Source organism: Semicossyphus pulcher, unplaced genomic scaffold (assembly GCF_022749685.1).
Source record: "Semicossyphus pulcher isolate SPU_LCO1_2020_fin unplaced genomic scaffold, fSemPul1.0.p SCAF_1, whole genome shotgun sequence".
NCBI lineage: Eukaryota > Metazoa > Chordata > Actinopteri > Labriformes > Labridae > Semicossyphus > Semicossyphus pulcher.
Genome location: NW_027211603.1, coordinates 25,086,230 through 25,110,955, shown reverse-complemented (window position 1 = coordinate 25,110,955; position 24,726 = coordinate 25,086,230). Strand labels below are relative to the sequence as shown.

Here is a 24,726-nt window from a genome sequence, read left to right as displayed (position 1 = left end):
AAGTTAAGGGGAAAGAGGGAAACAATTTGTTTAAGAATGCATACTGTAGGTCTTTCTGAATCCATTTATCATTTTTGTGTACCATATAATTATAACGAAGCAACAAAGCTAGAGGTGTGGGAGGAAATGGGATAATGAGTTCTGCATTTTATAAATCTGATGCGATCAAAACGTACCTACATTTAAGAGGCACAAATGATAATAAAGTTAGTATAATTGAACTTTCCTAAATATTTATTAGGCACATTCATGTTCCAAGGAATTGAGTCATGTCAACACACTGTATGTATTTTGTAAAGAAAGGTTACTCAAAGAACAATATTGCACCTATGGGGGCTTAAGCAGCCTGAGGTGGGACACGTTTATGTGGATTATCGAGGACGATCAATCGTATTTCCTGTTAACTGTAACTGTCATGACCAATAAAGCCTGCAAACACTTAGGTCAGTAAAAAAAAGTATAGAGAGTCATTACCTGATATCAAAGCTTTATTGTAATATGATAAAATATAAGCATTTCAAAACGTCTCTTAACAACAGCTCCATGGAAGACGGTCTCACCTGCTGACCTCTGTGCGTATCGTAAGGATGCTTATGCTTATATAAGAATGGCAACCAAGTGTGGAAATATTCTTACAGTTTCAGCCCTCTTTAATCATCACGAAACACCAGATGGTTGCTAAGTAGATACTGTACTGTACAGATAAGTACCCATGCCATTAATGTAAGTTATTATAAAGTTTGCACATTGTAGCCCTCTTGCTGCCTAACCTCACACTTTGTTCCCCGGCTGCAGGTAAAGAAATGGACGACTGAAGTTTTAAGGTAAATGATCGTGAGTCTTAACACTGAGAGAAGGCTCTCTTCACATGATTCAAGAAGAGAAGTGTTGCGCTGCTTGAAATATCTTAATTTTGTTTGTCTGGATGTGTCTATGAACATTGTGATGTGTTTTACACTCTTTCCTTTTGCAGAGTAAATCCCCTTTTGGTCTGACACACAGTAACAGAAAGTGTCACTCTTTTCTCTTTCTCACACACACACACACACACACGCACACACACGTATGAGGACAGTCCGTACATATACAGTCCTATCAGTTTCAGGCTGAAGTAACTTTGACTTTGACTCCGTACACTGGCATGGTGAGAGGAAAGAGCCAAATGTGTGAATGTACAAAGAGTTGTCTCCCCGCCCCCCACCTCCCCGCTGTAAACTCCACCACCCACAGCTGCACGCGCTTCTCCTGTCACGGTGATAATCTCTTTGTCAGGAGCCGTCTGTTACAGATTTGTCCGTCTGATTCGCTGAACGTCCGAGTGGCAGGTCTGGCTGTAGTGCCACAGGGTGTCCGAGGGTCTGTGTGTATGTGTGTGTGTGTGTGTGTGTGTGTGTGTGTGTGTGTGTGTGTGTGTGTGCGCTCATCCAGTGCCATAGGTGGTGGGATCTCCGTCCCTGTCAGAGTGTGTATGTCGCTTGTCTTCAGAACTCTGTTTAGTGACAGAGGAGGAATGTGGAGCAGAAGAGGAACAGAAACAGATACCAATGGGAGAGTTTCAATCTTGTATCTAAAAGCCAGTTCAATATAATCAGGGATTACCTACATCCTCCTTTATCTCTCCTTATTTTGCAGCCAGTGTTGCTCTGTGTTATTCACAGCTAAATAAGAAGTATTAGAAGGATTTAGTTTCCATATTTCAGTGTAATTTGCCTTCCACTAGATGGCTCTGATTTCTGCTTAGAATAACGTCTAATTACTTTATTCACAAATTAATCATTTCTCTTCTGAGTTCACAAAAAAGGTCATTTTTTTCAGGGACAAGATGGAAAATTCACAAACTAATACAGTGATACAGTTTTCTGCAGTGGTCGAGGGAAAGATATTGGAGTATCTTGTGATATTTCCAATAATCAAAGTGTTTGTAATGTGCAAATCTCGTAAAGTCAGAGCTGTAGTTCTCTGTTGACGTAAAATTAAACTGTTCGGTCTCACTTCTGCAAACTGTATCATAATGCTTGACAAATTCCATAAAGCCTCCAGGGCCGTGTTTTCCTTCACCAACTGTGACACACAGCACTCCATCCTCCTGTTTGTTGGATGCAATAATTAGTGCGTAAGATTTTGTCCTTAATTTTCTACAATTATGTGCATATTTTAGAAAATATATCTCCATCAAGAACAGTAAAACTCTTTCCCGTAGCATTTTCAAATTCTAATTGACGCTCGTACCTTGTAGACACATTTACTCCATGTAGCGCTTCTTGCACTGACGATCAGCTTATCACTGGGAAAACTGCCGCCACACAGTTGCCAACTGAATGCTGCTCACATTTCTTCACGTCTGATGGTGTTTTGTCCTTGCTTTGAGCTGCACTGTCTCTTGTTTTTGTTTTGTTGTTTTTTACCCCTCTGTTACAATGTTACAGCTTCATTTAGCTTTTGTCTAAAGCGACATACATCTGAGAGTTAATACAACACAAGCAACAATCGAGACAGGAGGGAACCTTCCCTCCGCAGGAAGGTCGGAGGTCAAGCTCTGCTACAGAACCACATAGCAATGACACTTCAGTGTACAAGGACCTGCACATGTCTGGTTAAAGGACGGCCAGGTGCAAACCAGGTTGATTAATAACTATAAAAATGTATTTCTCTTAAATGTGCTCTCTTTTAAGGAACACTACATCCCTAACCTGATGCTGTATGCTTGTATTACAAAGTAAGACTAAACGATCTGCTAATGATTGAATGAAATACTAATGATCCCATACAGAGCTGTTATAAGATGCTAAAATGTAAGTTTGAAAGTTGTCCCTTTATGAAAGCTAATCTAAATTCTGACAGTGCTGTAATTGTTGGGTTGAGTTATTGTTTCCCAAAGCTCTTCTTCTGTCTTTTGCCTTTCATCTCTCCCCTCCCGACACCTTCCCCTTCCTCTATCTGTTGTTTGGTCTCCTCTTGTCACTCCACTGCAATCATCCTCGCAGGGGGGCTTGTCATCTGTATCTACTCATATCCCAGCTTCCCTTTTGCTCTGAGCACTACTGCACTTAAATGTCAGGGCTGATGAGCCTGCCACACCCACCTGACACATCAGCTCAGTGCCTGCTAAAAGCTTTTATGGACCAGAGTGTGAGCCTGGTGGTTGATATAAATTAAAGCGTTCTCTACTTTTCTTTTTTTTAGGGATTATGGCTCTAAAGGGACAACTTTAGGTTAGAAATGGAAAGACAGAGAGAGAGGCGATGGTAGGCTGTGATTGGTTGCCATCTAGTGGCGTTGACAAACACTTGCTGCCACATTATCATGTAACTGAACTTTCTGAAACAACAATGTAACATTTCACACTTATTAAAGACAAAGCAAATGATGCTGATTTCCACCACCTTCCATTCATTTTTTAAAGGTTACTTTTTGGGGGCTTTTGTCAGGAGTCAAACCTGCAATCAGTACGTTGAGGATTGTACATTGGGGTACACTCCACCAACTGAGCTAATCCAGCGCCCCCACCTTCTATGATTATAAATGATAGAAATTCAATTGATTTTAATGCTTGACATTTTTTTAGTTTTAAATAATCAATATCTGCAAGAAACTCAGCCCTACTAATTTGTGTTGAGTCAATATGTCCTCAGTATCTGAGTTTCTGTGTGCAAGGACAAAAAGTTGTCTGGGTTTGGAAACTTTCAGGTGCTGTGCTGCATGTTAACCATGATGATGCTGCACTGATTAAAAAAAACTGTGACCTCAACATTTTTTTTTAAGATTATTTTTTTGCCTTAACTGATAGGACAGCTGAAGATAGACAGGAAATGTGGGGAGCAGAGAGTGGGGGATGACATGCACCAAATGATTGGCAGAACTGGATTTGAGCCTGCGATCAGTGTGTCGAGGACTGTAGCCTCCAGATATAGGGTGCCTGCTCAACCACCTGAGCTAAACCAGCACCCCAACTTTAATTGCTTTTCATATATGTTGTTTTTCTAAATATTAAGCATTTATGTTTTATATTGAAGTATCAAATGCTTTCTTTTAAAATGTTACATATCTCTGTCTTAACTAATGTATGTCTGTTTTGAACTATACCTTTAAGTTATTTTCTTGCCTCATGTAACCACTCATTTCCCCCCCAAATCTCAGAAAGAATACAATAAATAAAGACGACAGAGCTCCATTTAGCGCCTTCAGTCAGTTCCTTGTTTTGTGCACAATGGCTCAATATCACACGTACATGTCTTACTGGGACAACAGAGATAGACGACGCCTGCGAGCTAGTTCAGGCAGGCACCTCGAGCTGCACTGAAGTCACACTTGACATGCGTCACTCTCCACAATCACCTGACAAACACTTTCGGCGCTCTATTTAAGCTGCAAGATTCTGCAAGTTATTACCACCGCTGCTCGGCACCAGTACAGCGCACAACCCCAACCCCAGCATCCACCTACAGGCTCCGGCCTGAGGGGTTTAAGATGTTATCTCGGAGCTGCTGCGATACACATTTCAAACTGTAACAAACGTCTGACTGAAATATGTTAGTGTTACTAGTTTGTGCTGTGTGATTAGTCCAAATGTTTGCTGTGAAAAAGCCCTGTTGTTATTTTGAAATGCTTAATTTGTGACACACTCTTCTCGGTAAAAGATCAAGTAATTAAATGATTGCACATGTTAGAACATAAATGTGACTGCTGGATAAAATAAATCCTCTGATTTCCAATGCTGTTTCCGTTCTTTTCCTTTATTTGTAAAACTTTGGCATTGTAGCCAATAAACTGAATGATTGGCCAGGTATAGACAGTATGTACACTCTGAGCAATGGATGCACCACACAATATAATATGTACAATCTCAATATATTATCTGCAAACACAGTATTTACAGCCTGAAACTGTGCAACACATTTATATACAATGTAACCTCTTCTCTGGATGTTTAGCGTGACAATATATACAGTCTAAGTAATTAACAGTATTTACACCTTTAAACATCTGCATCCGTCCTCTGCATCACAACACATACAGTCTGTTATCAGGAAACATTGTATTTACAGAATTACTGTATCTCTGCTACAGTGGGTTACACATCACATCATGTTTAGTTTGACCAGTAAGTATTTGTATGAATTTAAGAGCGTCATAAATCTACAATCCTAAACTGTACAACACACAGTGTGCTAGTCGTATCTACAAACACCCTGTTCAGTCTTACCTCGTATTTGCGATTGTACAACTTATTAGATACAGTTAGGGCAGCAGTAGTAGGCAGTATGTACAATCCTCTGACACAGCGCTCCTCAAACATGTAAGCTTTCACACACTAACAGCAAACAGAGGTCCACTGACGGCAACTTCACACACTCGAACACATGAGCTATCACATGAGCTAACACAAACTAGCATAAGCTGCAGAGTTCTGCTATGACGGGGACATTTACCAAAAAGCAACATGATGCTCTTCAGACGGCCCTGCCTCTGTGTTTACTCTGAAGCTAAAGTACATTTTTAATATGTAATGACAAAACAACAAACTACGTTCAACATGACTACCTCCATACATTTAACAAGAAAGGCTGCACTTATGGAAGACAGCAATTCGTACAGTAAAGTATTATGAACAATAAGACTTCAATGGCATTGTTAACATAATGTATAATTCCCTTTGGTAGAATATTTACATCTCTAACATGCATAACTCTGACAGGAGGAAACATCATAATCTGAATGACAGTGCCCCATTTAAATAGATCTTCTGCTATATCTCTAATGTTGTATAAATGCGAGAGTAATGAAAGTGGAAGACGTGTATGTGTGTGCTGAAAATGACAGTAAACACTACTTGGCGTGCCGTTTGTGGCACTGAATACAGCTCTTTCTGATTTTGGTGATTAGACTTTTTGGTGATTAGTTTCATTATCGGCTGCTGGAGCTTCTATAGATGTTCATCAAAGTGGGAAATATTTAGTCCGTGTGTGATGTACTGAAGCTCTAATCGTATTCAGCATGCAGGACCGTAAAGAAGTAAATGTCCATGTGTTTGCTCTGAACATCAGATCAGCCTACTTTCTTGCAATGTTACATAGCCACTATGAGAAATATTATTGTTGTCAAATTACAGTTAAATGATTACTTTTTTTTTTACACTAGGGTAACTATCAAGTTAAGCTTGTTATGTAAATAGGAACTTTAATTAATTAAACCCTCTATGTTCAGGATGAAAAATGGTTGATTTTACGCCAATAATTGTCAAGTCGTCCAGCAATTCACAGTTGATCAATTTTACAGTCACATGTCATGTGCATGTGCGCATACTAAATATTATTTCACAGTATAAGATGTGTTTTAAATGTACACTTTGAATTGAGACAGCTAATGCTGATACCAGTGTTAAACTTTGAAACATGGTTTGTGCTTGTGCAAAAAGACTATATTGTTGATAATGTGGGAGTACGTTTCATATCTCTTGAGATTCATTTGGATAGTAAAGGCTGCTCCTTTTCTTTAAGGTCAGAACCACCTTTGGGACTCCCAAGTTTCTTCATCCCTCTCCTCTGAGCCAGGCTGGAGGACTGAACCGGCTCCAGGAGCGGAGCAGGGGCGCAGCGCCTCAGAGCGGAGTACGTGGCAGACAGTGCCCCCTGGTGGAACAAAAGCAGAATACATTTTACCATATGAATTCTTGCCTAATCCGTCCAACAGCTAAATTATGAGCAAACAGTGCCCCCTAGTGGACTGACAGCTGAACATTTTAAAACTCGAACACATCCTCACTACATGGATTCAAGGCGCACAAAAAAAAAAAAAACAATTATAAACATCTCTTGTGCTCTTACAATTAGGACGTAACTCAGAACACACAGAAACACTGAGCATCTGAAAATAACAGGTATTTGGTCTGATGTATGAATGAAATGTACTGTATAATTTATACTGCACCTTGACAGTCAGTGCATCTTGTCTGGTGAGAGCTTTATCAGAGAGCTGGTCTTTGTCTACAATCCAGGGGTGACGGAGAACCTAAAGAACCACATACAGGGATAAAACTGCATTACAGAAGGCTTAAATACAAAATACAATGTACAATAGTCTGACTTTATTATGAGGGAACATATGTATGTGTGGGATAAGTAAATACTGTGCTGTGTGTCAAATGATTACTTGATTAAATAAAAAAAAATGTGTATCTTTGGTGCATTTAATAATGTTTGTAGTGCAAATGATAAACCTATTAGCACAAAGAATAGTACCTATAGCCTACTAACTCATATAAAGTCACAGTATGGACCTACCTGGGGGGCGGTCAGGCGCTGATGAGGGTCCACATGAAGCATTTTGATCACTATGTCCTGCAGACAAAGCCAAGTGATATTAGTATATTTAGATACACTGTGATATAACAACCATTTAATTTTTGTGTGTGTATATAGGTCCCATAAAATAAAGTAAATTAACCTTTGCAGCATCTGACACCAGGTCCCAGTTCCCTCCTGTGATGATGAATTTCCCGCTGCCGATTTTAGCCAGAATTTCCTCTGCTGTGTCCTCAGAGCTGCTGGCAAACGGGCTGAAACTGGACAATAAAAATAAAGATTTACAGAAAGCAAGTCAACAGAGGTTTAATCAGACGATAGAGAACCTTATAAAACCTACAACTGAAATAAAACCACTGATATTATTGAATCTAGAGACAATAAAATCCCCTTGAAGAGAAGGTAAAAAGTAATAACCATTGATGTGACAGGGGTAAAATATGTTGTCTCTTATTGTTATTTCACTAGGTGGAGTGTATTTAAAACACATCCTGTTTATAGCAGCAGGGGGAGCTGTAGATGCAGTTTAATCACTTATAACTGAACCATTTACACCTTTTAAACACTTTGAAACTTTAAACTGACCCTGCGATCATGGTGTAGAGCAGGATCCCCAGACTCCAGATGTCACAGGCTGCATCATAACCTTGCTTCCTCAGGACCTGCACACACACAAACACACGCATGAAGCAGGCTTTTCAATAGTGCATGGTGGCATCAGTTACTGTGTGTGTTTTTGAAAGCTATGTCAAGTTTTGGTGATATATTACAGACTTGTTTTTATGATTACCTCAGGAGCCATGAACGTAGCTGTGTAACAGGGGATCATCAGTAAGCCATTCTCTGCCCTGAGTTGTTTGGCAAAACCAAAATCACAGATCCTGATGCTTTCTGGGAGTCCACTGTCGTCAGAATAGCGAATGTTACTCGGCTTCAGGTCTCGATGCACAACCTAAAGAGGGAAAAGACACACACAGTCGAAAACGCACACGTTTAGTGATTTTTCTGCAGTTGTCTCAAAGGAAATCAAGGGTTTCAACAGATCTCCGTCTTACCCCCTGTGAGTGTAAATACTCCACAGTCTTGGTCAGCATGCAGATGATGTCTGACGCATCTCTCTCTGTGAAGTTTGGCACAGTCAGAGCTCTGTCCAGCAGCTCGTCGCCTCTGATTAAATCCTGAACCAGGTAGACAAACTGGCCGTCGTCGAACACCTAAAGGCAAGAGCACACGCACGCCTGGCTTATTAAAAACTGAAAAAGCTGAAGAAGCTCTGCTTGTCATTTTAGTAGGGCTTTAACACTTACATCCTTCAGAGTAACAATATTTGTATGCTGTCCGTATCTTAACAAAATCTCGATCTCTTCTGCTGGATCTTTCCTCGCTCTCTCAATGACCTGAAACAGGAACAACACAGGGTTTGTTATTCATTTGTACTTCTCTCTAAATAGACATGGAGAGGATGCACAAAGGCTGTTGCTTGGGTGCAGCCTTTTCCCACAATACATCCATCGCCCACCTTATTCATATTTAATTTCTACATTTACATTTTGTAGCTTGGATTTTAGAAGCGTGTTTGAGGTTTGGCAAGCTTGGATATGCCAGGACAAGAACTCTAATGCTTTAAAATGCCTTGTTTATATTGTAATGTTAAATGGTAATTCTGATATTTTTAACCCTGGCCCTTTTTTCCCCAACATAATTTACATAACTAGAACTCTTTGTTACAGAGTAAGATGCTATTTTTAAAACCAGAAACAGCTGTGACATCGCTCTCTTCTAGGTCACCAGACTCCATTAACAAAAACATTGATTTTACCGGCTGAACAAGGGAGTTGATTTTTGACCACTGCCAAAATCTGTTATTTTGTTTGTGTTATTTTGTATTCAAATAATGTTGTTTTATATCTGAACTAACTTTTTAAAACAGTAATGATATCAAACAGTGACCCAAACAAACAAGTTAAAGCAGCAGTAGACAAGCAGCTCTCGGGTTCTGCAAGGTTAAATTACTGCTTTTGTCAATAAAGTCTGGTGGTTATAAGGAGAGCAGTGAAGACACACTAAAAGGTCTATCTCTGTCCGGATCAGTTCTGTTATTTTGTCAGACACTTAAGATAAGACAGAATAAAAGTGAGCCTGTCAGGGACAAAAACAAGCTCTAAAGTGGACACACTCAGATCAGGATATGTTGCAGCCATTACTGCTTGTTTCATGGCTTCAAGCTGAAGCAATCTGACGGAGCAATTGCAAAACCTTTTGTACCTGAAATCTGTAAAAAGTCTTTCGTTGTTTATCTTAATAATATCCTATAAAGCCCTCATGTTCACTACCTTCGCTGAATACTCCACAGCTGTAACTCTGTGCAGACATCTTCTGTAGACAGAGGCCGCCGTCTGTCCGACTTCCTCCTTGAGCTCATAAACATCACTGAAGGCCACATCACCACGGAGATGCTGTAGGGGACACAGACACACACACGTTTTTCCAATATTGCAAACATCTGTCATAGTCAGATGTGTCACAGTCATATATAAGTTTGCAGAATAATAATTGCTTTCCTCAGCAGTCATTTAATGTAGTAATATAGCTGACAGTGATTTATGAGGGTAGTGTTGGGAAAGGTCAGCCCATTAAATGTCCAGTCTCTTAATTATTCAATCAGTTGACTCATAAAAGTGATAAGTTCAGATTTACATAGTTCATTTATTATCCAATCAGTGTGCGGGTGAATCACTTGATTACATTTGGAGTGAGGGTGTCAGCTGTGTGCTTAAAGATGTCTACCTGTGCAATCGGATTAATGTTGCTCAGCTCCTGACGAGAAGGTGCCACAGTAGCAACACTGGACTCTGGATTCTGATTCTGTGCAACAAAGCTGAAACCTCGAAACAACTGGTGCGTGTTTGCGCTCGGAGGGATGCCAGGAGAATCTGGATGGGCAAAGACACAAAGATACAACCATGAGCATTCAATACGACTAATACATAATAATATATCAGTCAAAATGCAGCTGTAACAACCACTTGATACGTGTATTCAGTAAATGTCTTGTTCTATTGACACACACGTGTTAAAATATCAATATAGGTGTATGTTTGTGTGTGTTTGTATGTTTTATCACCTGTGGGTGTTCTGGATGTGAACTCCGGGTCAAAATGGAAAGTGTCTTCAGGTCTTCCAACTGTGGGTTTGAACGGAGGCCTGGTTTCCTTCTTGTACAACCTCTATAAAAAACAACGACACAAATATCAGCTCCTATTAGCAACAGCTGCTTTTACCACTAAACTGGAGCAAACTCACAATAGATACATGTTATAGTTAGATAGTGAAAAGTATGAACACAACACTTTTCATTGAATCGCTGTTTTTAATTCTTATGGCCCCAGTGAGAACAATGAAAGGTTGAGTTCCACAACAGGTAAGTCAGCAGTGGCAAAGATGGATCTTGGAACTTAATGAGGAGGGCAGAGAATAGAGACACTTGGGAAAAAGGAGAATAAAGTAAAGGTAATGCATATCCAATCATCCATCCATCCATTATCTGTACCGCTTATCCTGTTCAGGGTTGTGGGAGGCTGGAGCCTATCCCAGCTGTCATTGGGCGAGAGGCGGGGTACACTGTACTGATCACCAGTCAATCGCAGGGCTGACACATAAAGACAGACAACCTTTCACACTCACATTCACACCTACAGGAAATTTTAGAGTCACCAATGAACCTAACGAGCATGTGTTTGGACTGTGGGAGTACCCGGAGGGAACCCACACATGCACGGGGAGAACATGCAAACTCCACACAGAAAGACCCGCTATGTCCAAACTGGAACTATATACAAATCATATTGAAAATAATGTTTTTCAATAGCTCAAAGATCATTACAAAATCGAATTTATATAAAAGATGTGATTTGATGAACACGTAGTATGCTTATGCTGTTTTTTATTTTACCTAAATGTATTACTGAGCGTGGCCTGCAGGTGTCACCCTCGCAACAGCAGTCATTCCCTGTTTTGAACAGTCCGGATGGGTTTCATATCAAATAACTGTGACAGAAGCCACCCGCATTTGGAAAAAAAATGTTGGAGGGACTGTTGTCAGATATACTGTACACACTTTTATCTGCTATTTGATTTGCAGTTAATACTAACTGTGATGCATGGCTGATGAGAAGGTGAGGATGGAGATTTTTGTCTTTCTTCAGTCAGGCTTTATGAGAGAATCTCCTGAAAGATCAGGATATTTGATGAGAAAAGTCAATAAGATCCTGATGGACAGCAGAGGAAGCGTTTTGCCTGATTTAATTAACACAGTGTGGAGGCCTCTTATTGTTAGCTTGCCATATCAAGCCTTAAAAGCACCATCTGTAAACGGACAATGTAGTGGCGAGTAGTTAGCACAGGAGTGAGGAGTAACAGTGAGAGCAGGGTGAGGGCTGAGATTAGTGGGCAGGCAAAGACTATAATAGTGGATTTTGTTGTGAGTACTGAAATTACAGGGTCACTTCTAACAACACTGGATAAACAAATGTCACATGACCTATGACAATCTGAAAGCAATGGGCGCAACAGTCAAAAGAAATGAAAAATATGCTGTTTTTCACTCAATAAAACAATAAATCAGCGATTACTTTGCTGAGATTCAGAGTCAACAGTCTCGCTGGTGTTCACGTCAGTAAATCTAAACATAAGACTTTCTTTTCATTGGAAACTGTGTGACAGGGTTTCTTCTTAACCTGCATTTATTCAGGGAAGGCTGCAAGAATAGCACTCAAGTTTGCCAGAAACAAACAGAGTTTCAGAGTGACACTCACTGATGTTTGACGGGCGACTTAAAACAAAAGAGTGTTTGCTGCTGAAAGAATGATCCCATTTAACTCAGAGCACGTCTGAGGAGTGGATGTCAAGGTTAGATCATGATAGCACAGGTAATGTGTGTAACCAGAACATTTATGCATGAGCAAACTTCCTGTGAGAAAGCCTATTATAGATAAGAGGATTAATTACTATAAAGTTTGGCAAGAATGGCAGCAGGAAAAGCAAAGTTAGGGATTTTGCCGCTAAGTAAAAACCTCCTGCTGAAGATGTTTAATGAGTCGTGATTGTGTGTAGTGTGTGAACAGCTGCAGGTTTTCAATGACATCATGCAACTTCTACAGTCCAATGTGACTCAGATTTGTTTTTAAATTCAACCAGACAAGTAGTCTGAAAAAACAACAGCATTTCACATCTTAAACTTTTGTACACATAAAAGATTGTACTCACAGTCCAGTCTATCGAGGCAAAGAAGCGGTGTCTCTTTATTTCTTCCACTCCCTCCGGTCCGGCTCCTATTGGTCGCACAGATTGAGACAAATTGACAGAATAAGTCTATTATGTTCGCTGCCAAATTCCTAATGGATCTCCATATGGTCTGGCTGCCTGGACATTGGTGATATAAATGGTATTGTTTAACATTATTTACATACTATATGAAGACTGTGGAAGCTGAGAAAATCTTGCTGTGGCTCCAGGCTAGTGATTGTTAAAGTTACATTAGCACAAGCTGGCTATGAACAGTCATGATTTACAGAATATTTATTCTCCCACAGCTGGATGACGTTAAATAGCATCAGCAGACCAGGACTGTGTGAAGTATCTCATGCCTCTTACTTTTTGCATTCCTCCAGGTAAGAACTGAGCTCAATAACAGGTGATCCAAAGCGGCACTACAATCAGTCTGAAAACATATCTGCTTATGTGCAAGGTTTTTTGTAAACACTACCTAGTCGATTAGCAGGGTTCCTCTTGAAGAGTGCTCTTAATAAGCTCTGCACTTCAGGACTGAGGAACTGAGGCATTCCCAGCTTAGCCCTGCAGAGACAAGACAATGCACAGGTTCATGCATGCACAGATGTTTGTTATTACTAGTTTAACTTTTACTGTAAAAACTTTACTGTTCTGTTCCCATAGTTATAGCTGGAAATTCTGAGATTGATAATTAAAGATTCCCATAAGTAGTACTTAAAGGCCTATGAGACAAGATATGCATTCTTACAGGGAAAGCAGAAATCAATCAGAAATCCAAATTACAATAACATCCTGCACATGCAGCATATGACGACGAATTGACAGTGTTAAAAATTTGCCTATGATAACAGCGCTTAAAATAATAGATACAGAGAACACTAGTAGTCGGTCATAGTTAGAACTATTTAAGGAAAACAACAAAAAGTGAAAATAGTCTTGTTCTTACTTTAGAATAAGCGCCATTGTCTCTTTCCGATCTTTTCCTTGGAATGGTAACGATCCTGTCAGCATCTCAAACTGGAATACAGAAGATAACAAATGTCAGAGCACATTGTAGGTGACCAGTGGAAGGTAACACAGATGTGGATTGTTTAGTTGTTGTGAACAAGACTTTCTTGTGACTGATTAGACTAACTTTTAGAAACATAACATCCCACTGTCGGCCTGTTTTCGTAATATATATGTTGCTGGTAGGCACAAAACTAACATGAAATGTAGCTTTTGTGCTAATTCCGGCATATTTACTTTGAAGCATATTTCTGATAGGTTGATTCATGTGCACTGTCATAATTAAAAAAAAATACTCAACATGTTATAATTAGAGGAATTTTTATCTGTGCCCTTAATCAACTTCAGTGACCTCTCAGAATAACTTCAGGGAAAGTTGTATACACCTTAATGTCTCGCAACACCCTGAACCTGACCAACACCACTACTCATGAACAGAGAGTCCTATTTTCACAGCAGTGATAGTCAAAGACAAAATCCAGCAGAGATATGAGTTGATTCAGTAATAGATCATAAAGCACTCATGATCATCAGTTATGGATCTTTTTCAAGTGTTGCTTTGATTTATAAAAACAGAACAAAGTAAGTTGCTTAAACACAATTTGTTGTTTATGCCCATACTATATAAGAGGACTACTTTATTTGTAAAGCTGGAAGTTTTGCTCTGTTTTCATGGTGATCATCTCGACCATCACATGCACCTATCAGGTTCCACAGCTGTGTAAGCTACTGTTTTCCACATGGCTTTAATTAATAAAAAGAAATAGGCTCCTTATACAACTGACGTTTTTCCGAAGTCTGTCCAAAGTCCAGAGGGAGTATTTAGAAAAGCTAGGCTATTGCTTGTTTGCTTTAATTCTTTCTATTAATAGCCAAGGTCAGATAGGGCTGATGCCTTTCCCGGGTGCCCTGATGTGGCTGCCAGCCGTCAGTGAATGTAACCTCCTTTTTGAGTATTAGTCAAATAAGCCACCAGCCTAACAAAACAAGCAAAATCCAGCAGATGCACGATTACTGAAAGTGACGGGACCTAATCTGCCAGATATGGTAATTAAGCAGCTTTACTGCGAGAAGAAAGCCAAATTAAAAACCAGTACACTGGCTCATTATCTAAGAGCTGAGTCCTTGGCTCATAAGAAACAGTTAATTTATGTCGGCTGTTTTTGAAAACATGATCAGACAAAACCTGTGAGTCTGTAGAAAAAGGGACGATGTGCTCAGATCACAAGAAGCTAAAAGAGGCCGTTTAAGATTCGATGGTTCTTACCATAAGTACCCCAAATGACCACCAGTCCGCACTTTGTGTATGTCCCCTCCTGTTCACCACCTCTGGAGCCATGTACTCTATCGTCCCACAGAAAGAATATGCTCTTTTGTCATGGTCGATGGCCTCCTTACTCAATCCAAAGTCTGAAACAGGGAGGCAGAAGGAGGTCAGAACAAGGTTAGCAGAAAGTAAAAGATCCCTAAAGACAGGGGTTTGTTTGCAGTTGAATGCACTGACCTGTTATCTTTATGTGTCCTTCTTCATCCAGAAGAATACTGTTGGGGAAAATTAGCATTAAAATCCACGTTAAAGATCAGTTGGTTAAATATATGGATACAGAAGAGGGAGCCTGTATGAGGTAGTACTTTTCAGGTTTGAGGTCCCTGTAGATGATCCCCAGGCTGTGTAGATGGTCCAAGGCCAGAGCCAACTCTGCCAGGTAAAACTTCACATCCTCTTCTGTAAACATGACCTGAAAGGAAACAAGCCTTGTCATTTTACAAGGTAATACCTGATAATAAAACAACAATGCAACTTAATTCACATGGGACAGAAATATGCAAAAAATCATCAAATTATTATTATGGCTTATGTTCGCATTGGACTCTAAATCACCACAACACAACACCACGCCTTGTTTTTTAAATAGTCTCCCACTGCTGCAACAATAATGATTGATTTAGATTTTTGGTTGTAAATTGAGAAATAAAATATAACTACACATCTTTTTAAAATGTATCCAGCAAACCAACAAACCTGTGGTTGCATTCTTTATTTATTTCTTTATTTACCAATAAAGCATCAGCATTAAAGTAACAGACACCAGGTTCCCATCTACAACATTCACAAGGAGAATAACGACATATGTATTGAGTCCCAGCAGCCCTGGTTTCATAAAGCCCACAGGAGACCTTGAAAAGTAACACCGTGTAATTTTATTGGTGGAGATTAAAGATGAAGAGACAGGGAGCCAATCGGGAGCAAGCGCCTACCTCTTTAGACAGACGAGTGAAAAGATCTCCTCCTCTGAGAAAGTCAAGGATAAGATACAGCTTCCCCTCTGTCTGAAAGGCTACACACACACACACATACAGAGGAGTTATACAACACATACTGAGGCTACATGGTAGAAAAAGTGTATTTTGTGCAACATAAGCAGGGTACAGGTGAAGGACAAAATCAGCATCATTGCATTTTAAACACTCATTGCTGAATAGTTTTCCCTTTTTAATTGTAGCTGATCAATAACAATATAATAAGAACAACTCCCAGTGAGTAATAAGCTTAGGGAACAGCTCCAAAAGTAGAGTCTGAACACAAACCTATTGTAAATGTGAAGCCAGAGGGCTGCAATAAAAGGGTCATTTTTGCACGACAACGCTCAGCCTCCACTTAACTGTTGTATAAAAAAAAGGAACTGCTTTTTATTGTGGGAACTCACAGGGATTTCAAGGGAAATGTTTCAAATCAACTCTTAAAATAAGTCTGTCAGACAGCCAGACTTACCATAGTGCAGTTTAACTATAAATGGATGGTTCACTTCTGCCAGGATGTCTCTTTCCATCTTCGACCGCACGCGATCGCGAACTGAGAAGGAGATAATGAGGCAAGAGAAATTAGTTTAATAACATAATGTTCAGTTATTTATATCAGCCTGCATAAATCAGTACACGCCTCTAATAACGTGAGTAGGTTTTCTGTAGGCTGAAACAGCATTTACTTGATTAAAAGTGTAAACTGAATTAGACCCATCCCCTGCTGCTGCTGCTGATTGATGTGCACTGGAAACAGCAGCACGAACAGCGTTATTGCAGCATCTGTCTCCTCGACGGATTGAAACCATAACTATTTAAATTCCAGGGGTGCAGGTTAAGAGGATTAAAGCTTGTACAAAGATACTAAATCAGCACATGGCATCTCACTTCACGGTACATCCTCGTTTACAATAATCCCATTTGACGCAAAAACAGTTTATCTGTTTCACAAGTACGAACTAACCTCTTTTACCCTCAATCCTCCTGAATGTAGGGCAATCTGAGACAATCACATATCTCTTATCTTTCCTGTGCATAACCGCTGTTAATCTTTGTACATTTCCACTCAGGGACACAAAACAAAACAAAGTTGTTATTGCAGTGTAGTGTGCCTCAATCAAGATTCAGTATTTGATTCCATTTCTGGATGCATGTTACACCACACTGTTTACAAGTACTTGACACTGGCATTAGATCCATTAGAGACATCCTCTTTAGAATCTACTTTGTGTTTGTGATATTTTTCACCTTAAAGCGATGCCTCCCAATGTAAGGCAATATTAAAATATTTTTATATATTATTATTTTATAATATATCTGTTAACTAATGAGGCAACTGGGTAGATTTGTTAAAGTATTAGCAGTTTAACTCACTACATCTTGTATTTGAGCTTTTCATATTTACCTTTCAGTGTGGCTTTCTTCAGGACCTTCATTGCATATAGCTGTCCTCTGTCCACTCCTCTGATCTTTCTCACCAGAAACACCTGAAAACAACATCATCCTCATCATCACCATCCATCATTTTCATCAGCACAGCTAAAACACTAGTTTCAACATTACAAGAGACCTTCAGGAGTTAGATGGAAACTAAGTAATAATGGTTATATTATTTAGAACAGTAAAAACTGTTTGCAGTAATACACAGCAGCTGTGGTGGGATGTAACGAGTGCATTAACTCAAGTAATGTACTGTACACTCTCAAGGGACTTGTACAACTTAAGTATTTAGATTTTACATTACATTAAACAATTACTAGTTTGTCCAACAGCTTAGGTTATTAGTTACTTTTTAAAAAAGTGTGTCTCACATAAGACTTTGATTTCTTGGAAAGCAAAGCCCAACACAGTAGTTCAAATTAGCACGTTACAACTAGAGCAGTGCAATGCAACATATTATTACACCAGTAATATTAATCAAGATAATCAGAACTTTTACTTATATTTAAAAAGTACAATTTGTTATATTATACGAACTCATTTTTACTTTACTTTTGGATGCAGGACTTTTACCTGTAGTGGAGTATTTTCACAGTATGGTTTTGCTGTTTTTAAGTAAAAGTCCTAAAAAAACGTCTTCAACGACTGCACTGTTTTTAAGAGCATGCGCACCTGGTAACGCTACGCTACTTGCTTTACTCCTCAAATGTTAGACACATCCTCACCTGAAGTTTGTCCACAACCAAGCTGAGGTGAGTGCCAGTTAACATCACTTTTCATTTTCACACAAGTAATGCTTAACTGTGAGACACACAACAGCTTTGATATACTTGCCAAATACTAATACAGTGCGTGTACAGCAAGCTACGTAAACATCCTAGCGAAGAAAGCTTAATTACAAAGTAACTTTACAACCTGGCCTCACGTGACTGCCTGCCTGTAGCTTTGTAAAATGCGTTTACCCGCTAACATTTACTGTTACTCATACATAACTGCCCCATGCAGACCTTCAATATACTATACAGTAGCACTGACAGTTTAGTCAGACACTATCATTTAAAAAACACAATTGAAAGTAAGAAGTAAAGTACAAAAACAACGCTGTTCTTGAACGCAACGTAACAGACTAGGTTGGCATCATGGTCTGCCATTGGTTGACATTCGTTTTCATTATAGTTTAGTTTTTATTGTATTTTTTTTTTTTTGGTTAGTTATATTTTTATTATATATTTTCGTTATGTTAACACTAAGGCCGTTATTTTTCTGAATTGGGTGTTATCCATTTCTAGCAGGTGTTGGCAACATACAGATATCCAAAATCAAGGTCACATATTTGAGATTAAACAAAGACTGCATAAAAGAAGTGGAAATTGCCACTGTTAGGTCACCCATTGTTTTGTGTACTACTGTTCAAAAGCATCAAATTTGGCATTTTGGCTGTTGCCATATTGTTTTTCTTTTGAACCAGAAGTGACCATATTTGGAAGACAGTGTGAATACTCATTGTTACATCTGTACCCTGGTGCAGCACTAAAGCCCTAAAGCATACCCAGCTTGATTGTCAATTTTTCTCTAAATGGAACCATAATTTACAAAATAAACATCATCTTGTATTGAAGAAGACTAGAAACCAGTGATTGAGACCATTAACCCACTAGAAAAATGTTTACTGAGGTATGAAATCAACTGAGAAGTGGGGTCATTTTGTCATAGACTTCCATATAATCAGATTTATTCACCCACAGTATCATCAGCAAGTAATGACTTGCAAAGCACTAACAGTACATACAAACTATAATGCTAAACATGTGGACACCTGTACTACACACTGATGAGTACTTTATGTCAGTTTTTGCAGTTGGTTCCAATTAATTCCTATGCAACAGGATAGAGGATACTTGTTTTCTGCCCGTAAAGAAATGGTTTTGCAGTTTTGTATGGAACAAAGCCCTGAACTAACCCCCGCTACAACAGCTTCAGGATGGATTTCAATGCTAACTGTGAGCCAGGCCTTATCGACATAGATGTTAGACTTAAATGCTCTCGTGTCTGAATGGAAGCAAATCCCTGCAGGATCCAAACTCTCCTGGAGAGACTTCCCAGAGGAGTGAAAGCTATTAGAGCAGCATGTTAATGAATGAGTGTGCAATAACTGTCAGCCACATGTGTGCAGCTCAGATATACTGCCGCTGCTGTAGTCTGATTTTGCAGACAATCAAATTAGTGTCAGTATTTTAAACACTGAGTGCAGATGAAGAAGTGCTGCAGCTCTGTGGCACCATGTGATGATCTCCTGGGCCAGCTGGGAAAGTAAGTACAGTTGTGCATTGGGCCTGAGTGTCAATGCTTATCCTTTGGCTGGTAGTATCAACGCTCATTTTTATTGTGTAATTATAGCAGCATAATAATAAATGAGAGAGCTCTTACAGTTACCATATAGTATTTGTGTGCAGTCCAGATATTCTAGTGACACTGTTGTATTTGCCTTTTAAAGACGGTCTAAGTGATGTGAATATGATAAAGACTAAATGCAGCTGAAGAAGTGCTGCCCCTCTGCAGCAGCTAGCCTTGGTGATGACCTACTGGGCCAGCTGGACAAGTAAGGACAGAAGTAAGGACAGCCTGCTGCATGTAGCTGTCAGCATTTGGCAAAGTGTCTTGGCTCATCTTTTGGGTGGTATTGTCAACACTCATCTCTCGTGTTCCTCAGGATTCCGAACCCAGCACTCTGATCCAATGGATTTAAAAGATCCTGCTTTCTCTCTTCACATGAATTGTGGTGTGAGTTTTTCAGATCTCAGCTGTTGTGTTTAAAATGAGAATCTTGTACCTTTCCATAGGAGCCTTGTCCGAGGACCTTTAGCAGCTGGAACTGAGAGGGGTCTGCTTTCTCACAACCCTCCTTTACATGGTGGCTGATGTCAATCTCCTTAAGTATACTGTCCTCCTGAGAAAAGAGAGACACATGCTACTATTAGTATTTAATTCACATATTAAAGGAAAAAAACAAAAAAAATTATTGGGGATTGGGTGATTACTTTTGTCTCAAGGGTGAGACATGAGTGAGATGAGTGAATTACATCTAGGTTATTAATTATTGTTCATTCATGTAACATCCATCCATCCACCCATTATCTATACATCTTATCCTGTTCAAGGTGCGGGAGGCTGTAGCCCATCCCAGCTGTCATTGGGCGAGAGGCGGGGTACACCCTGGACTGATCGCCAGTCAATCACAGGGCTGACACATAGAGACAGACAATCTTTCACACTCACATTTACACCTACTGGCAATTTAGAGTCACCAATGAACCAAAGGAGAACCAGAGGGAACCCACGCATGCACAGGGAGAACATGCAAACTCCACACAGAAATGTCCACTTCGTCCAAACCAGGGTTCGAACTAGGAACCCTCTAGCTGTGTGGCGACAGCACTAACCACCGCACCACTGTGTAGCTCCATCTAACATCCATATTAATACAAATATAACAAATATAACAAAAATACAAACGTACACACACTGGTTGTTTACATACCAGTATGTTTTTTCTGCTAAGTTATGGGCTGATGTCACTGGCAGTGATGCATAGTGTAAGATGCCTTGTTCAGCCAATTCAGTCCACTTAGTGAAGCAAATGATCAAGTGCCAACCTGAGGCATGTTTTAGACTGGTCAGTGTGACAATATACTGTAATTCTGTGAAGCTTTCATTGTCTTTTAAACCAGTATAAAAAACTTACAGGGGTTGGTAAATCTAAAAAGGTTATTGTCTATTATTTAATTGTATTATGATATTTACATAGCATATGGATAATTTTCATGGTTTTTTTGTGCTAAATGTGCTTCCTGGTCTATATTGGTTGAGTAATCGACGAAGTTTCTGCCACTCTCAGGACATTTTGAGCCCGTGTTAGAAATAAATCAAGACAAAATACATGTTTCTAATAAAAACAATAAAATACTATACTGTAATATAATTTCTTGGACAAGCTCCACATGGAGCTAAAAATAGTTTAACTGTGAGATCTGATACTGCTGAGACAGCAGTTCTTTGATGCTATCTCTTCAGAGTGTCATTAACACAGCACATTTGTTTCCTGTAACAGTGCACCCTAATGGGTAGCATGCAGTAAAACTAGTTATTAGGCCTTAAATACAGCCTTTGAGATTTATTTTTATTGCAGCAATGAAAAAAAACTGCCAGCAGGAGAGATATTTCCAATTATAACAGAGCAGTTTCCCTTGTATCAGGAATTTTATAGAAGAAACTATGGATTCATTGCGCTCGTGCAAATAGATTCAAATTGGACACAAGTGAGATGATCTCACCCACTTTGCATTTCCTTTTGTTGTTCAGTGATAGAAATAATACTAAAATAGAGAGTTTTTTTTTTACAAATAGATCCTGTGAACAAGAGGAGAACTCTGCAGAGCGTCCTGTTCATCCTCAGTGAGACAGGGGAGAAAACAAACCTGACAGCATATCAACTGCCGCCGACACGACAGCATAGCAACAGTGCAGACCTGAAGCCCACATAGCACAATCTCTGATGTCAAAGGAATTTACATCCCAATGTTTTACACTTGCTTTGACTCCATTTTCACATCAGTTTGCGCAAATGCGTGAAATAATTTAAGGCTGAAATCCTACTATGTGGAACTGTATGAAATTATAATGATTACATTATGCAAAGTGGATAATACACCATGCATGAAGACTATTAGAGTAAACAGCAGTAAAACATCAACAATATGAGATGTGTGTATTTCAAGCACTGAGCATGTGAGTTGGGGTTTCTGCATGTTGGGTGATAAAGGTCTTTGACAGTTTTCTAAAGCAATCACCTGCTCTGATGTCACTGATTGGGGTGTGGCCTTAAGCGTGACATGCTGGTAAGTTTCAGCCCACAGAGAGTTGTGCAGTATAAGTTTGCTTTAAGTGCTTTATTGCTGTTTTATTTTTTCAAACAGGGCAGCTGGGGTGACGGTAATCAAGCCGATGGAAACATGTTAAAGGCCTGTGCACCAGCTTCTGTGATGCTGACCCTGAACCCTGACCTTCCCATGAAGGGGAAGGAAGCGAAAAGAGAACTTCCCCACATGGAGCATCAAGGCATGACGAAACAGACATGGAGAGTCAGCTGAGCAGGTAAACAAACTCAAGCAGACAGGCATTTTCCAGCCAGAAAGACTAACAGTCACACAAACAGGTAGATGGCCTGACATGTTGTTTAGTCCCCAATCACAACAGCAAAGACAAGAGGGGAGGGGGAGTGTGTTTCTATTTATATCTCAAACGTACAGGTATATGTGCTGCAAACAGCATACTGCCTCCCTCTCCTCCCTGCTGGCTTGTTTGGGCTATAAATAGAAACTCCACTGCTGCTGTGGCCGTCCACTGAATCAATCTGTCTGCACCCATTTATCCATCAACCTGCCTGCTTGGCTGCTTGTTTGCCTGTTAGCGTTTCTGTCTGTCTGACTACATTTCCATGTAGCCTGTCTTTCTCTCTCTCTCTCTTAGTCAAAACACAGTGTGTCTCTCTGCCCCTCTGAATTCTGAATTCTTGACAGGCAGGCAGGCAGAGCAACAGCTGTAAAGATGCTGCAATGACTCCTAAACCCCTCCACAAAATATCACACATTCCTCCCACACCCATCCGCATGTGCTCACAGACTCTTCACACATCCTCATCTACTGTTGACATGAGGCTGCTTCTGTTTTGTTTTTGTCTTTGTCCTCACAAACACACATGGTGCAACCTTAATGCAACCCTCCCTTCCAGCACAGCACAGATTAACACACTCGTACTAATGTCTTGTTATAAGAAGTTTGTTCTGCTCCTGGCTGTGTGTCTAAACAGTGTGACTAACCTCCAGTTGACAGAAGCCTTGGCTGTTCTTGTTCCTCGCTGCCTTGTTCTTCAGGTAGATAGAAAACCATCTCCGCACTGTGAATTTTCGCGTGCTGGTATCCATGGCAATGGGCAGACCTGTGCATCTATCCCATAATGATGATCATCTCCTTGCAGGAGGTCCTAAGGTAGACGCACAGAAAGAGAGCTTTTTTTTCTTCCTTGGTTATTTATTTGTCCTGCAGTTCATCCATCAGACAGCCCTCAACGCAGTCGATGCTTCTTAGTTTCTCCATCGTTCGCATTCCCTGCTCGTCTCTCTGCTGGGTTTCAGCCTGTCGTGTTCCCCCCTCCGTAGCTGCAGTGAACGCCAGCGAGCACGCAGTCAGAGTTGTAACAGAGCCGTTAATCTACGCAGACAGACGGGCGGGTTGGCGGAAGGGGCAGGTGCCGCCGGCTTTGGGATTGTGTTGTTTTGCGGCAGGCTCGCTGCGTGAGTCTGCAGGGAGAGGTGACGAATAAATCTGTTCCGCTGAATCAGGAGAGGTGTGTGTGAGCTCCCTCTTCACATCACTGCCTGAGCGTGTGTGTGTGTGTGTGTGTGTGTGTGTGTGTGTGTTATCCCCTGCGGCCTCTCTCTCTCTCTCTCTCTCACTCTCTCTGCAGAACAAGGGATTGTCACCAGTCACATTGTGTACCGGCAAGCTCCCGACCCCTCCCTCCCTCACTGCCCCCTGTTCCTGCTCCTCACCTCCCTCCCTGTTTCTCCCACCAGCGTACAGCAACAGCTGGCGAGGTCACATGGTGTAACCCAGCTACCTCTCTCCATCTCCCTTTTCCTGTGTCCCTTCTCTTTTGCTCCCATATGACATCCAATATCACACACAGAAACAGACATGATTAAACATTTAAACAAGTTACAAAACAGTCGTAACAGCAGAGGAATGTTTAAAACATTGTGGCTCAGATTCAGTGACATAAAATCTGAAATCAATTTTGAGGACAGCAATCAATTGTGATGACAAGCGAGGACGGCAATCACAGAGAGTACAGCATGGTCTGGTGTATCACTGGGCTCGGGTGTCAGTGTGTGTGTGTGTAGGTACTAGGATCCGTCACATCAGCAGCTTTGCACAACTGCAGTGTTACATAACCAGAGAGAGAGCGAGGGGAGACATTAGAGACCAAGGGTAGGAGAAATTGGGGGAGCTTTATTAGATGGAAGAAGAGGGTTGATCAGGACTTCTGCTCTACCTGTGTCAAGTGTCTGAGATTAAATAGGCTCTAAAATAAGGTTTTAATTCTTCAGCCAGGCTAGTTCACCTCAAACACTCAGTCTGTGATCCCCAAACTTGGAACGTCTCTAAAAACAGAGCTCATAGTGCTGTTTTCATGTATTCTGCAGGATTTGGACCACATTTAGAGCATAGTTGGCACACAGTTTCAGGGCATTTCAGCACTGTTGAAAGTGTAATCAGATGTGTTTAGTCAATCTGCAGCGCTGCGTTGTGGGAGGAGATTCAGGATTAT

General features: G+C 40.3%; 1 protein-coding gene across 1 annotated transcript; it reads right to left on the bottom strand.

Moving 5' to 3' along the window:
- Positions 1-4,725: 4,725 nt before the first annotated feature.
- rps6ka2 (ribosomal protein S6 kinase, polypeptide 2) lies at positions 4,726-23,541 on the bottom strand. The gene is made up of 22 exons (XM_069667011.1): positions 23,216-23,541; positions 20,170-20,286; positions 17,305-17,386; positions 16,372-16,452; positions 15,858-15,937; positions 15,231-15,337; positions 15,103-15,140; positions 14,866-15,008; positions 13,537-13,607; positions 13,066-13,154; positions 12,567-12,631; positions 10,426-10,528; positions 10,089-10,234; positions 9,635-9,757; positions 8,609-8,698; positions 8,357-8,515; positions 8,092-8,253; positions 7,887-7,963; positions 7,444-7,561; positions 7,281-7,337; positions 6,928-7,008; positions 4,726-6,629 (listed from the first exon to the last, which is right to left on the bottom strand). The coding sequence occupies exons 1-22, from the start codon at positions 23,318-23,320 to the stop codon at positions 6,462-6,464; spliced, it is 2,262 nt and encodes a 753-aa protein (XP_069523112.1). The 5' UTR covers positions 23,321-23,541; the 3' UTR covers positions 4,726-6,461.
- Between the last annotated feature and the right edge of the window lie 1,185 nt (positions 23,542-24,726).

Bases quoted from the DNA above. Each gene is read 5' to 3' on its own strand.
- rps6ka2 (XM_069667011.1), bottom strand. From the start codon at position 23,320: ATGGATACCAGCACGCGAAAATTCACAGTGCGGAGATGGTTTTCTATC. The intron at 15,338-15,857 runs GTAGGCGCTTGC...GTTTCCTTTCAG, and splicing joins TCACTCGTCTGTCTAAAGAG to GTCATGTTTACAGAAGAGGA. The intron at 10,235-10,425 runs GTGATAAAACAT...TTGCCCATCCAG, and splicing joins CACATCCAGAACACCCACAG to ATTCTCCTGGCATCCCTCCG.